The sequence below is a fragment of the Harmonia axyridis genome, chromosome 5, assembly GCF_914767665.1.
Source record: "Harmonia axyridis chromosome 5, icHarAxyr1.1, whole genome shotgun sequence".
NCBI classification, from domain to species: Eukaryota; Metazoa; Arthropoda; class Insecta; order Coleoptera; family Coccinellidae; genus Harmonia; species Harmonia axyridis.
This window is the reverse complement of record NC_059505.1, coordinates 38,492,676-38,507,023: the sequence shown is the minus strand read 5'-3', so window position 1 is coordinate 38,507,023 and position 14,348 is coordinate 38,492,676. Positions and strand designations below refer to the sequence as shown.

Here is a 14,348-nt window from a genome sequence, read left to right as displayed (position 1 = left end):
ACACGACTATTAGGTTCCGGTCTGGTGCTTCTTGGGAAGTTTCAAACGAGACTCGGCCTCAGCGCCAAATGCGGTCGAATTGCCGGTGTGAAGGTTATACATGCGGTGTTGCTAATAGAGGTTATACTTGTAAGTTTGCCACTTTACAGGTGAGTGAATTGGGATATGTTACTCGGTTAGGCTGTCTGACAGTATAAAATTTATTGACATTCTAAGAACTATAACAGGTCAATTGAAAAGTCCCTAGTCTTCATAGTATAACACTTTTTTTTGGCAAAATTAGATTTTATTATTCAACATAATTGTCTTCGAGGCAATACAGCGATTATAGCGATCTTTCAACTTTTCGATACCATTTTTGTAGTACGATTTGTCTTTCGCTTCAAAATATAGGCCTCAACATTCTTGTGAGGTCTGAGAACAGGAAAAAGCCGCAGGGGGCCAGATCTGGCGAATACGGTGGATGCAGAAGCAATTCGAAGCCCAGTTCATGCAATTTTCATTGATTTGTGACACGGCGCATTGTCTTGTTGAAACAGCACCTTTTTTATTTCTTCAAATGAGGCCGTTTTTTAACGATTTCATCCATTAAATGATCCAATAACGCTATATAATAATCGCTGTTGATGGTCTGGCCCTTTTGCGCATCCCAGGATACTGATACCTTGCCAGCTGATTGTTATGTTTTTCCTCGCTTTGGATTCGGTTCATCGTGTGCAGTCCACTCAGCTGAGGGTCGATTGGACTCCAGATTGAAATGATGGAGCCATGTTTCATCCATTGTCACATATCGACGCAAAAAATTCAGGTTAATTGCACTTTAACAGCTTCAAACACTACTCAGAATCATTAACACGTTGTTTCTTTTTTCGATTGTGAGCTCGCGCGGCATCCATTTTGCACACAGCTTTCTCATGCAAAAATATTCGTGAATGTTATGATGTACACGTTCAGACGATATCTTCACAAAGTCTGCTATCTCGATCAACTTCACTTTACGGTCATTCAAAATTATTTTGAGAACTTTTTCGAGTTTTTCGTCGGTGACAGCCTCTTTTGGGCGTCCACTGGTTTCGCCGTCTTCGGTGCTCATTTTACCACGTTTAAACTTGGCATACCAATCAATTATGGTTGATTTTTTTGGTGCAGACTCCGGAAACTTCATCAAGCCAAGATTTTGCTTCAACTGTATTTTTCCCTTCAAAAAGCAGTATTTTATCAGCACACGAAATTCTTTTTTCCTTTTTTTCAAATAACAAAAGTAGCTACACTCACAACGCAATATCTCACAAACTAATGGTCGGACTGCTGTCAAATTTCGACTCGTACCGTTTGATGGTTGGTACTAACTGAAAATCATATGGATTTAACACTAGCACCGCCATCTGTGCATCAGACCGGGGACTTTTCAATTTGCCTAATATTTACTAAATTCTTCTCTTGCATTTACTTGAATCTGATGAGAATCAGGTAAGCAAAGCACGCTGCATCACTTTATCCTTTCCAACCATCGGCAGACTCCGAAACAGTTGTGCCAACCTGATGCAAATCGATACAAACTGCCGTGACCGGCGGATAAACCAACCTGTGCAGGTGCAGTATCCGTCGGGGATCATAGATTGAAGTCAGGGACCTTGCTCTCTCATCTACATTTCGATGAACGCGGGTCAGATTAAGACGCGTGACCGTATTAAGTCAATTAATCGTCTAGAAGCTCTCTAATTGCCACCTTCTGGCGAAAAAGGAGACGCACCAGTTCCTTTTTCGTCTGTGATTCTCTCGACAGGTGAAGGATGAAGACGGATCGGTCTTGTGTCAACTGTGGCGCCTTCTGCTCCGCCGAGAATTGATATTAGGAGGCGAGGAGAGATTGGTAATACATAAATTGTTACGTTTTCTGTAGAGATTCGTCAGTCGACTTATCAGAAATCACTAAAAATCGTCTGTTGTACTCTGCAGGTAACTCGCAAAAAACGCCTGTTGAAAGTTATGTGTTCCTGCTGTCAGTAAAGTGACTCGCAAAAAAACGCATGTTAAAAGTACTGTGTTCTTGTTGTCAGTAAGGTAACTCCTTAGAGTAATAAACATAGATAAAGGGAGCATGTGTTATTTTCAGTAAGTAAATTTTGTCCCCAACAAGAACTATCAAATTTGACATGAAGCGCGCGGAAATGAATACATTTCAGTGATACGATATTTCACTCAATTCGCGAGTTTCTCCAAAAAGAACGCACTTCTTATGTCCCATAGTGAATCAGTGTTGCATATTATCTCAAAATATATTGGAATAAATACCTAAATATATCAGAAATTCGGAAACCAAACTTCAAGCGCGCCAAACGACGTGAAACAACCAATGACACTAGGAGAGCAAAAGTTGTCAAACCTTGAATTTCAGCAGGTAGATACAGAAAATAATAAATATTATGCTCATTATAAATTCGATAATTAGAATAAATTCGGATTCCAAATATTCAAAAATGCATATTTAATCGGGATTCACTCAAATAAATATATTTTATTCAATATAATATACATTCATAGCGATATAGTAAAATTGTGAATTTGAAAATATATCACAATCCGACAACGTGAACTAACCATGTTAGAGACACGTAAAAATTGCGTATACTCCCTCCATCTATGTTTATTACTCTATTGGTAACTCGCAAAAAAACGCCCGTTGAAAGTTCTGTGTTCCTGCTGTCAGTAAGGTAACTCGCAGAAAAACGCCTATTAAAAGTTCTATGATCCTGTTGTCAGTCGGTGAGATAATTCTCGGACAGACGTCAGACGCTTTCTATGTTCTTCCGATCATAAAATCACAACGTTCTCCTCAATCTTATCTCCGCGATGAATAGGTTATTGTAGCTCGTGAGATAATTTATTCGAATTCTCGAGGGATCTAGGACCTTGGGGACAGAACGCGAATCGTTAACCCACTCGAAATTAACTCATGAATAATTATTTCATAATTCTCGAACGACCGTTGGCAGTAAATGGAAGACTGGCGTGGTTTTTTGTTTATGGCCGTCGTTGAGGGATATTTGTAATTCAAATAGTGGTACAGAGTAAAACATAACATTTTCGTGGATCGTGCAATTTTCGAAGATTGGAACGTCGTCGTACATAAACAGCTGTTGAAAATTATACAGCCCGAGAACGTACGACCATAGAATTCCCATCTCGGCAGTTATCGATGGGAAATGTTCAATTGAATGGCTTAGGAACGATTGTTTTGAAACGGGGCACAGAATAGTTTTTATTACCTTTGATGTTTTAATGTTCTGTGTGTGTGTGTGTATTCGCTCGGATTTCCTGGTGCTATTGTGCTCGAAGGTTCGCAATTTGTAGGCTATAAAATTTTAATGTGCGACTGGGGACTGAAATAAACTCGCGATTCTACTTCGTAACATATGTTCGGACTTTTTTAAATCGACGGGTTGAAAGGTTGCGGAAAAAAATTACCTTTGTCTGTGTTGGGAGAAGCATAGAGCGGTGAGGTGAGGAATTTTATGGTTATGGATGAGATGCATACTCTGATATCCCTGATACTTTGGTGAAAACTTACCAGAGTTCTGTAAGGTGGCGCTCTTCAGAATTGTTCGAATTCTCGCAAGTTTGTTTTCTGAATTTCTGATATATTTAGATATTTATTTCAATATATTTTGAGTTAAAATGAAACGTTGATTCACTATGGGACAGGAAGTTCGTTCTTTTTGGATAAACTCGCGAATTGAGTGAAACATCGTATCACTGACATGTTTTCATTTCCGCGCGCTTAATGTTAAATTTGATAATTCATGTTGGGGACTAAATTTGATTACTGAAAATTACATATGCTCCCACTATCTATGTTCATTACTCGGATGGCGTAATAAAGTTTTTATAAAACAAAATTAACAATCAATTCTTTCTGTTACTAAATACCTTAAGGAACATAAACTAAACAACAACGGACTAGTTTACCGTTGACTTAGTAGACGACAGTGGTTGGCACATAAATAACTAGTTGAAGAACAATCCTGATTATTTAACTAGTTGACCAACTTGAAATTACGTTAACGTTGAGAGTGTTAAAGACACATCCCTTCAATATTGGGATAACAATTGACGATCATCGACAAGTCAGCCTTCAAATAATACGAAAGTCAATTCAATTCCATAAAAAATCACTCGGGAAAGTATTAGACTGAACCCTAAACCGACCCATGCGGAAGCCCCCGTCACAATTCAATCGATGTCGTCGAATTGACGCGACGACCGCGGAAACTCTGTGCGCACGTAGCGAGCACAGAAGAAAAAAAGGTACGATGACTCATACCAACGTTACCGCATCGAAATTCCCCAAACCTGACGGATCTACGCGAAAATCGATTTCTAACGAGATTTTAGCGAGACTTGTACGTACCGTTTTTTCTTTTCCTTCCTTATTCGGACCTCACCGGTTATCTAACGTTGGGAAAACGATGAAATGCGATGCCGAGTTGACATTTCTACGTATGTCGGCTATGTGAGTCGCACGGCCTGTGTAAGAGATCGGTAGTGAGTCATACGATCGTTAATTATTAGTGGTTACCCGCAATTTATCCTTATTCATACGCTAGAACCGGCCCGTCGGCTATACTATATATAGATTCGCTTTCGCCAATAATATGCAGATACTGACTACAATCTATCGACGATGATGTAAGTGCCGGAATGACGGAGCGGAAGATTTTTCTTCTTCTTTTTTTCAACTTGGTGGTTGAGTATTTCTATTGGTCATCGGGTTAATCCAAAAGGCCAATTGAAAGGTCCCCGGTCTGCAATAGCAAAACACATTTTTTTTCGACAAAATTCGATTTCATTATTCAACATAGTTGCCTTCGAGGGCGATACAGCGATTATAGCGATCTTCCAACTTTTCGATACCATTTTTGTAGTACGATTTGTCTTTCGCTTCAAAATAGGCCTCAGTTTCGGCGATTACTTCTTCATTGGCGCTGAATTTCTTTCCAGCGAGCATTCTTTTGAGGTCTGACAACAGGAAAAAGTCGCTGAGAGCCAGATCTGGCGAATACAGTGATTGCAGATGCAATTCAAAGCCCAATTCATGCAATTTTGCCATTGTTTTAATTGATTTGTGATACGGCCCATTGTCTTGATGAAACAGCACCATTTTTTCTTCAAACGGGCCCGTTTTTTAACGATTTCATCCTTTAAACTATCCAATAACGCTATATAATAATCGCTGTTGATGGTCTGGCCCTTTTGGAGGTAATCAATAAATATTATACCTCACGCATCTCAGAATACTGATGCCATAACCTTGCCAGCTGACTGTTGTGTTTTTCCTCGCTTTGGATTCGGTTCATCGTGTGCAGTCCACTCGGCTGACTGTCGATTGGACTCCGGAGTGAAATTATAGAGCCATGTTTTATCCATTGTCACATATCGACGCAAAAATGCAGGTTTATTGCACTCAAACAGCTTCAAACACTGCTCATTAACACGTTTGTCTTCAGTCCTTTGTATTCAGTAGGTTTTGCCATTTAGTTATTGAAAAATGCAAGGTTCAACAACGTTTAGAAATATTTGAATTTTTCAAAAATCAGTGCCCTTTTGTGACTACTGAGAGAAATGCCACAACGTACCGAACACAAAGACATAAGATATGTAAGAAAATAATACACAGTGTTGCCATTATAACCTTTTGAAATTCTAACATTCCTACAGGAAAATTCCTTCCAAATTTTTTAAAACCTGATAAGAATTGCACAATCAAGAATTTGCGTACACACAGACAGACATGAAACCAAAGTTGTCCAGATCGGTCTGTAATGCATTTCTTTTACGGAAATTTACAATTTGTAGACAGAAAATTTTTTCTACCTTAGCTAGACTCCGAAACAACAATCATAACTGCTGATCAATCGAAAATATCGCAATAGAAAATTACATGATTGAGAATTATAACGCTATATTAGTCGCCAAATTGTTCGATTCATTGATGTTTATATTGAGATTTGATGATCTATTTGTCATCAATTAAATTCAAGTTTTCGATATGGATTTTATTAGCATCTACATATAGTTCATTATATCGTTGGGTCAACCTAGGCTTCAATTCGATTACTTCTAACACGATTTTCTATGAACTGAATGCGACTCTTGCAGTATTTGCACAATCCAGAAAACGCACTTGAGTTGATTCATTCCTAAATCCGTTGATTAATTGCCTTTGTTCTCAAGATGCATAAGTAATCTACGACGATAACGTCAATTTGGGATGATTCACCAAGCTCTCTCATAATGTGCATACTCGACGAAAATCGAACTTGAGTTTTGGCGAACATCGATGTGATGACATTGGTATTAGTCACAATATTCTCTTCTATGTTCGTTCCACACCCAAAGACTCTCTAGATCTGATCATCATCGATCAATTCTGTGGTTTTAAACGTTGCTTGGGGTGTTCCGCAAGGCTCAGTGCGATGGTTCCATCCGGTTCCTTCTATAGCGATTTTCTGGTAACTGAACATGATCCTCACACTTTTTTTGGTATAACCAAATTATTACCGATCTTTCTTGGCCTGGAATTAATAGTATGGAATTGGAAGAGATGTGTTTCCAGCAAAATGGTGCAATAAGCCACACCCGTTTTGGGTTTATTGCAAGAAAAATTCCCGAGACGCGTAATTTCTCGTTTCTGTGATATGAATTGGCCACCAAGATCTTGTGATTTATCACCTTTTGGATTTTATCGTGGGATGTAATGCGAAGGATCGTGTTTATGTCGATAATCCTCAGACTATTGGCCATCTGAAAACCAATATCTGTCAATTTATTGGTGAGATATTGCCTGAAATGTGCCGGCCAGTCATCGAAAATTACCTCACAAGGATCGAGTCCTGTGAGAGATCACGCGGAGGTCATTTAAATGATGTTGTATTCCACACGTAATGGGAAGGTTCAAGCATTTTATTGAAATAAAAATTTTATCGATATTCTAAATGAAAGTGTGTTTTATTTAAGTTTTATGTTCATTCTGCATACAGAGATTATCCAGATAGGATAAACATCCACCATTTCTGAGCCTCCAAACGTTGTTTGGGGTGTTCCCCAGGGATCAGTCCGATGGTCTCACCCAGTTCCTCAACTATAGCGATTTTCTGTTAATACTCGCAGTTTTTTTATCGCGTTTTGCAACGATCGTTTAGAGATTGATCCATCCTCATATTTCCCGATTAATTGGCCTTTGTTCTCAATAACGATAAGGTTATTCTTCGCGTTCACGCATAAATAAAACAGATGTCGATAAGGCTGCTATCACCCAACTGGAGGATGAATGCGTGTTTTGTGAAATAAACGTCAGGCGCCGGTTTGTTTACAAATAGAGGCCGACTAATAATAGCTCATTGATAAAAACCGTTGGCAATGAACTTGGGGAAAACTGAGCGGAGAAATCGAAAGCAACGGAAAAGCTTTTCCGACGCGAAGGACCAATAACGCGTCTGAGAACGGCTTTTCTCTGGGAAGAGCGCCAGCTTGAGTAAACAACTCTTTCGTGAAGTTGAATATCTATTTTCCCCGACCCACATACTCACGAGCGAAATTCTAAACGTAGAACCTTTCTGTTGTTTGCAGTCCACAATGTGCCTCAGCTAATTGATGCAGGGGCAGAGAGCGATTCAGAGGAAGAAGAAGAGTGGAACTACGTCAGTGGTGAAGAGGCGAACAAAGAGAACAACCCCAAACCGTTGCAACTAAGCTCGAAGGTGAGATATTGTTGACGTTATGGCCGATTTACTAAAGTGGCCTTTATTGTACGTTGAGATTGCGCTTTGTTTTCCATTCATTTTGATGATGAGATTCTGTGGTCCGTTATGCAGATGTAATTTGTGCAGTTGGTAACACTGCTAACGGTGACAGCTGTCATTGGAGTTTAAATTTTTAGGTTATCTGGCAATTTGTGATAGATTTCAAGTAACGGGTATTGTCGTTTATCATTGAATATGGGTAATTTTCATAAATATAAGCATAATTTATGAATAATTGGACTTTTTCTGATACAATTATTACCTTTCCAGTTATTTCGCAATAATTTATAATTTGAAAAAGTCTCTTCGAATTGGACAAATAGTCGTAGCCTGAATTTTGTCTTGATTCGTTAAAATAATGATCCCTTTCAGCTGTCTTAACTTTTCGATTAAAAAAGCGCAAATTATCTTCCGTACCCAATAAATTTATGCTTCAAATACTTCAACGATTCATACATTTTAATTAATGTGTCTGGTAGTCATGCTTTAACAGATAAGTAGATCGTTAAAAGGGGTCGTTAACGATTATTTTCGAGCACACTGAGTATATGTGATTGCCCAAGGTCGGGGGAAATTGTAATTTAACCAAATATGGTATTAATCAGGGAGATTTTAATGTATGAGATAATTAATCGCTATACAAAGCTATACGATTAAGTAAACAAAAGTTTCAAATGGTTTCATTTATAGAAAAATGAGGGGAATCGGTATACAATAGAAGAAAAGAAAGATTTTTAATTGATAATAGTTCCAATCTTCCTAATTTAATCTGCTGCTTATCTCAACTTCACTTATGAATAGGGATACTCAACTATAAATTTCACAATTGTGAACAGGCTAGTTATAGCCAAATAGTTATAGCAGAAAAATATTATCATTCATATACAGGGTGTTCTTTGATGATATGCTAATATTTGGGAAGGCGATTCTTGAAGCCACGTGAAGAAAAAACTTCATATAAACGTATGTCAAAACGCGCTAACTTTCTAGATACAGGGTGGAAACATCTCCAAATTTTTTTTATAACCACAATGATGGAATTGCAGATATTTTTATGAAATTGTACGAGTTTTTGGAGAAAAAAATGATAGGACACTGCATTTTCTTCTGGAAACTATACCACCCTGTATCTCAAAAGTTAGCACGTTTACGACATAGGTTCATAGGAAGTTTTTTCTTAACATGGTCCCGAGAATAGACCCCTCAAATATGGGCTTTCGTTAAGGTATACAGGGTGGTTCTTATGAACATATCCGAAGTCGATTCCTTTGGATACTCAGAGTTTGGATATAAATAAATAAATATATGTGTATTCTCAAATAAATCATCAATTACACATCGCCGAGAATTTCAGAGCGTTTACTTACTAGCGGTATTCGATATTTCAGCTAACTTGCTTCGTATATATGGACTTCTTGACACTTGTCATTCTTTGACATATTTTTGGAGGTTATAAATGGTTAATCTCTTGTAATTTATGAACTACTAAAAGTTCTTAAATGCTCTGAAGGGTATTTCTTTCATAATTAAATTAATAAAGTCTTTGAGTGTCGTATGTTCCATAAAATGTTCATAAACAGTGATTTGAAAATAGAATGACAATACGAGTAGGCGTGGTTATCAAACCTCACAAGAATAAAAGTAGGGCTGCTCTAGTGACAGATAACTCACCGAAATTGGATTTAAAGTCACCTCTTTTTGAGGAATCTCATATGCTTAAACCGATTTGGTTATTTCAAATAATATCCAAATTGTTTGCTTTTTACTGCTGGTTTTTATTTGCTGTTGATAAAATAGTTTTCTATTAATAATGATTGAAGCTCTAGTGACAGCATGACCAAAGCACTCAGCCAGTACAATATCAACTCCAGGTTCTAATCCGAACAGATTGTTTTTTTTTATTAGTAGCTATTTATTGGAAAACCATTGATTGGACTATTGTCAGAGATGGAAGAAACCAATAAATCATTTCGCAAAATTTGCATTGAACCTTGTTCCTAATTTCCTCTCTTTTTTCCCAGGTTGCAGAGGAGGAGGAGGAAGACTTAGAGAACGCGATGTCCCAGTTAAATCCGAACGCGGCAGAGTTCATCCCGTCTCCAGCGCGCGCAGTGGCTTCGCCATTGGGCAGGCTGCTGGATGAGGACCAGGTGCTGTCCAGGTCGCCGAAGAAGCCGCCTCCGACGGAGGTAGACATCAACTTGCCAAATCTATGCGATTTCGAGAAAGACATCTCGCTCAAACCGGGCGAGACCGAGGAGAATTTCAGCAATGGCCACCAGGTGAGTCGAAGGGGTGTTACCCAGGGGTCTATTCGAGGCCCCACGCTATTCTCGGTTCGGTCCTGACAGCTGATTTTTTCACTTACTATGAAGGTTTGGTTTTATATTACGAACATGGATAAGAAAACAAGAATAGATATCATTTGAACGGCTTTGTTATTCCTCAAAATATTCTTCATGAAGATTGATACTTTTCCATTGCGCAAACAATAAAAATTGCGCTCGAATGTTGAAGTGTTCTTAAGCTAGCTGATTTCCTGATAATCTGAGGAATCATATAACATTCAAGAGTTTTATGACGTGTGCAGACTTCGAAAATAATTAAGAAAATGAGGTTCATTTCATCGTTAGAATTATGTTTTATTGTAATTTGGTTAGTGAATTAAATTCATGATGTCACTCTTACCGCAGAATTGTAAATTTGCTCTAAGGAATGAAGGGATTATTATTATTACGTAGGCGTACTTTGCTTCCGCCGTTTTTTGTCCAGAAATTCAAGGCTTTACTTTACATAATACACTACGCTGAGCTGGTCCCACCAAATATTGAGCATTGGTAAAAAATGATATTTCCATCCTCTGTCCAAAAATGTAATAATAATTCGAACAATGAAAGAACTTGCCATTTATTTTCTTTGAGAATGAGCAATCTTATCCCAAAGATAAATCATAGATATACATCACTAATCTAAACAATTAAGTGTACATCCGTTTTGATCATTACCTTGGAACTGTGAATATTGAGTTTGGCCATCGACATGGAAGCTTGGCCGGGATATCCCCGTGATCTTCTGCTCTTGGGATTATCGTAATGAACCCATTTTTTGTCTCCAGTCACAATGCTATGCAGAAATCCCTTCCATCTTTGCCTTGCAAGCAGCTCCATCTTTGCTTGCTGCGTCCTCCCAACGATCCTGCAACGCAATACTTGTTGCGTTTGACACGAGTCGTGATCAAGTAATGCCTCCAATCTTCGAAAACCTTCTCTATTCCACCGCCATGCTGATCTTCGACGTCAAAATCACCGTTCTTGAAGCGTTGGAACCACTCTTGGCACCTACTTCCACTAATGGGTATTTGAGAGTATTCGCTGAGCCTCAGCCGCAGATTTCTTCATATTGAAGCAGAAAATTAAAACTACCGCAAATGACGAGAATTTGGCTCGTGAGCTGATATGTTTAATCGAGAGTAACTCTAGGATGCAGACGAAAATCGACTAATATTTCGATAGCGTTATGTTTACAAATACCTAAGCTCATCGTATGACATCTACGATCTACTTATTTCGACTACCACTTACCGTTACAGCCTTCTATTGCAAAACGGCGGAGGCAAAGTTTTACACCTAATATGTTTTCACTAACTTTTGACCTTTAGACATCATGGTTGCCAAGTCTCTAAATATAAAAGGCAACTCTTGTATCAATCTCTTTCTGATGTCTAAATCGCTTCAGAATTCTATTGCAACTTGAAACAGCCCTTCCAACGTTAAATTCTCAACAAATAAGTGGCTGTATTGCCACCATAGAGGCCTAGCTGGTCCACTGTTCCATGAGTACTGAAAGTGCTTTTCATATCGAAGACATTAAGCTGACTTCCCCCTCTCTGCGTCCACCCTGCTTGTACCAATCGTTCCAAAAACGTCAGATTTGAGTGGCTCATCTAGGACTGCTAGTTCAACGTTGCCAATTGTAATTTTTTGTTCCAGGACGGCTTCAACAACGACACGAACGCCATCAACGCGCTGAATAGCAGACTGGACGAGTTCCATTTCGGACGTAACGCGGTACCGTTCACGCCCGTCAAGCTGCTGGACCAATCAGAGGCCTCGTCCACAAGGGCGAACTTCGGCGACGAGTCCGAGCTCACGTTGGGCACCTCCTTCAACGACTCGGTGGTCAGCCAGGACCAGAGCGATTTCGTGCAAAAGGACGACCCGATGTCGATGTCCTTCCACCAGGACAGGTCCGACGATCTCTTCGATCTGAACAAGGTGCACGTTCTTCCCGAGGACGTGGACGAGTTCATCGCCAGGGAGGACAACACGAATCCGTTGTTCGACGACACAATTTCCGATTTGACAGAGCACTATCCGTTAGGTGAGTTGGATTAAAAGAAGAAAAAGAAAGATCTGCCAAAGAATTCTATGGTTCCATGTGTCATTCGTTCTTGTAACTCGCAAAAAAACGCCTGATGCGCGTGTTCTGTGGTCCTACTGGCGATTGTGGTTTGAGATGCATAGAATATACCAACTCATAATTCAAAATAGAAATGTCAAATTTACGTATTTTTAGAATTTGAAACATTTAATCCACATTTAGAATATAAACTAGAAACAACTTCCAAAATCCCTTTTTTCTGTTATTCTGATACTGAAGAGGCAAATTTCATCATATGGAAACATAGTATAATGATTTTATGTTGAACAAAAGGCAAAATAAAATCAATGGGTATTAACATCAAGATTTTTAGATGGTTGTTTTGCAATGTTCGGTATAATGGAAATTTTAGCACAACAATGGATTTATTAATACATATGAATCAAACGGATGTGCTTTATCTAATGAAAGTTTCAAATCGTCCTAACAATTTAATGACAGAGATGAGGCAAATTCGTTTGAATCAGTTTTGGATAAAGGAAATGTTTATACAATATCAAGAAGAAAATCTTCTGATACCCTTTAGTTGATCAAAACGTTGGTGTATTCAATGAAAACATACCAACTTGGTGTTTTTCATGTCAGCGAGTACATTATTTCTTATCCACGTTAAAGCATTTGCTGTGAATTTTCTGTCGTTTCTTTCCAGGTAATTCTGAAGAAAAGCCCCAACAAAACGAAAATGAATTCATGACAGATCTGGACCACGAAGATAACAAGATCGAACATCTGGATATCAAACAATCCAGCACGCCAAATGAAGAAAGGTCAAAATCGCCTGCAGATCTTATTTCACCCCTCGAAGAAGACCGTTCCGTAACCCCAAGAGAAGAACTCAAAACACCATCCTCTGTTGGAGAATGCGAACTGCCAAAGGTGGAAGAACATTTGGCAACAACACAAGTGGAAGAACATTTGGCAACAATGCAAATCGAAGAAGATAACAGATTGAACAAATCTCACTCTCCGTTCGAAAACGACCACTTAACATCGCCCGTCGAGGAGCAAAAGTCTGTTTCCCCTTACGAAGAGAAAGAACTGTATTCGAACCACGAAGAAAAAGACATATGTTCTCCCGTTGAGGAGAAGGACGTTTGCTTTTTGATGGGAAAACAGAACGAACCCCAGAAAGAAGAGAAGGAAGTGTTTGAGGAGAAAGATCTGCTCAGCGAGAAAGAGGAAAAATTGATGGAAGATAAACATTCGGAGGAAGACAAGGAGCCTGCTATGGAAAAGGAGGTAACCGAAGAGAAGGCTGTGTTCGAAGAAGAACGTATTCCTTCTCCGGAACAACAAAGCGTAGTCTTGTCTCCGGTTGAAGTAGTCGCTTCTCCAGTTTCCGACAGAGATTTGACATCTCCGGTTCAGGATGTTCAAATTTCCTGTTTACAAGATGAAAGAGAACTGCTCGAAGGAATGGCTCCGATGGAAGCTGCTATTTCGCCCAAACCTGAGGAGATTGTCCGGGAGGTCACTCCAGACCTTGAAAGGCAGATAGTTTCTCCAGTACAAGAAGCAACTTCCCCTGTTTTAACAGATAGAGAAAACATTTCTCCGATACAAGAGGACGAAATCACTTCGCTCTCCCAAGAGGTAGAAATGAACTCGTTTTCCCAAGAAGAGTGCTTGCTAGTCGATAAGGTGGAGAGTCCTTTGTTGGAACAGGACGTTTCCACTGCCGAAATAAAGGAGGACGATGTGGTGGTTGTCCATCAGACAGAGTCGTTGAGCGAACTCGAATCGTTCAAAGTAACTACAACCTGTGATAAATTGGAAAGTCCCCTGCAGGAAGAGGTACCTGTTCCTTCGGAAACGTCTCAAAATATCGAGGAATTCCTCAGGACCGAAACTGTAAAGTCTGACGAAGATACGGCCAAAGAACAATTAGAAAATGTGATGCAGTTAGACAATCTGAATGCAGGTAAATTAAAATGTGCATTAGTATTTCAAGCTTTCCAAACATCACTAAACGATATTAATAGACATATTCCGTTAATTTCAATGAAAATTCAGTGAATTAGAAAAAGTAACGTGAAATACTCGTACTGAAGGCTCATTCTAAAACTAGTCAGTTCATGGCTTATTCTTGAATGTTGAACTTGTGGA

The 14,348-nt window shown here is 39.0% G+C and overlaps 1 protein-coding gene across 1 annotated transcript in view; it reads left to right on the top strand.

Annotated features, from left to right (window-relative positions):
• Positions 1-14,348, top strand: part of LOC123680725 — an 86,464-nt gene that overhangs the window by 66,452 nt on the left and 5,664 nt on the right. The window contains exons 10-13 of the mRNA XM_045618769.1: positions 7,630-7,760; positions 9,824-10,084; positions 11,792-12,182; positions 12,892-14,163. Of these exons, the coding sequence (XP_045474725.1) occupies positions 7,630-7,760; positions 9,824-10,084; positions 11,792-12,182; positions 12,892-14,163 (2,055 nt within the window). The remainder of the gene's footprint in view (positions 1-7,629; positions 7,761-9,823; positions 10,085-11,791; positions 12,183-12,891; positions 14,164-14,348) is intronic.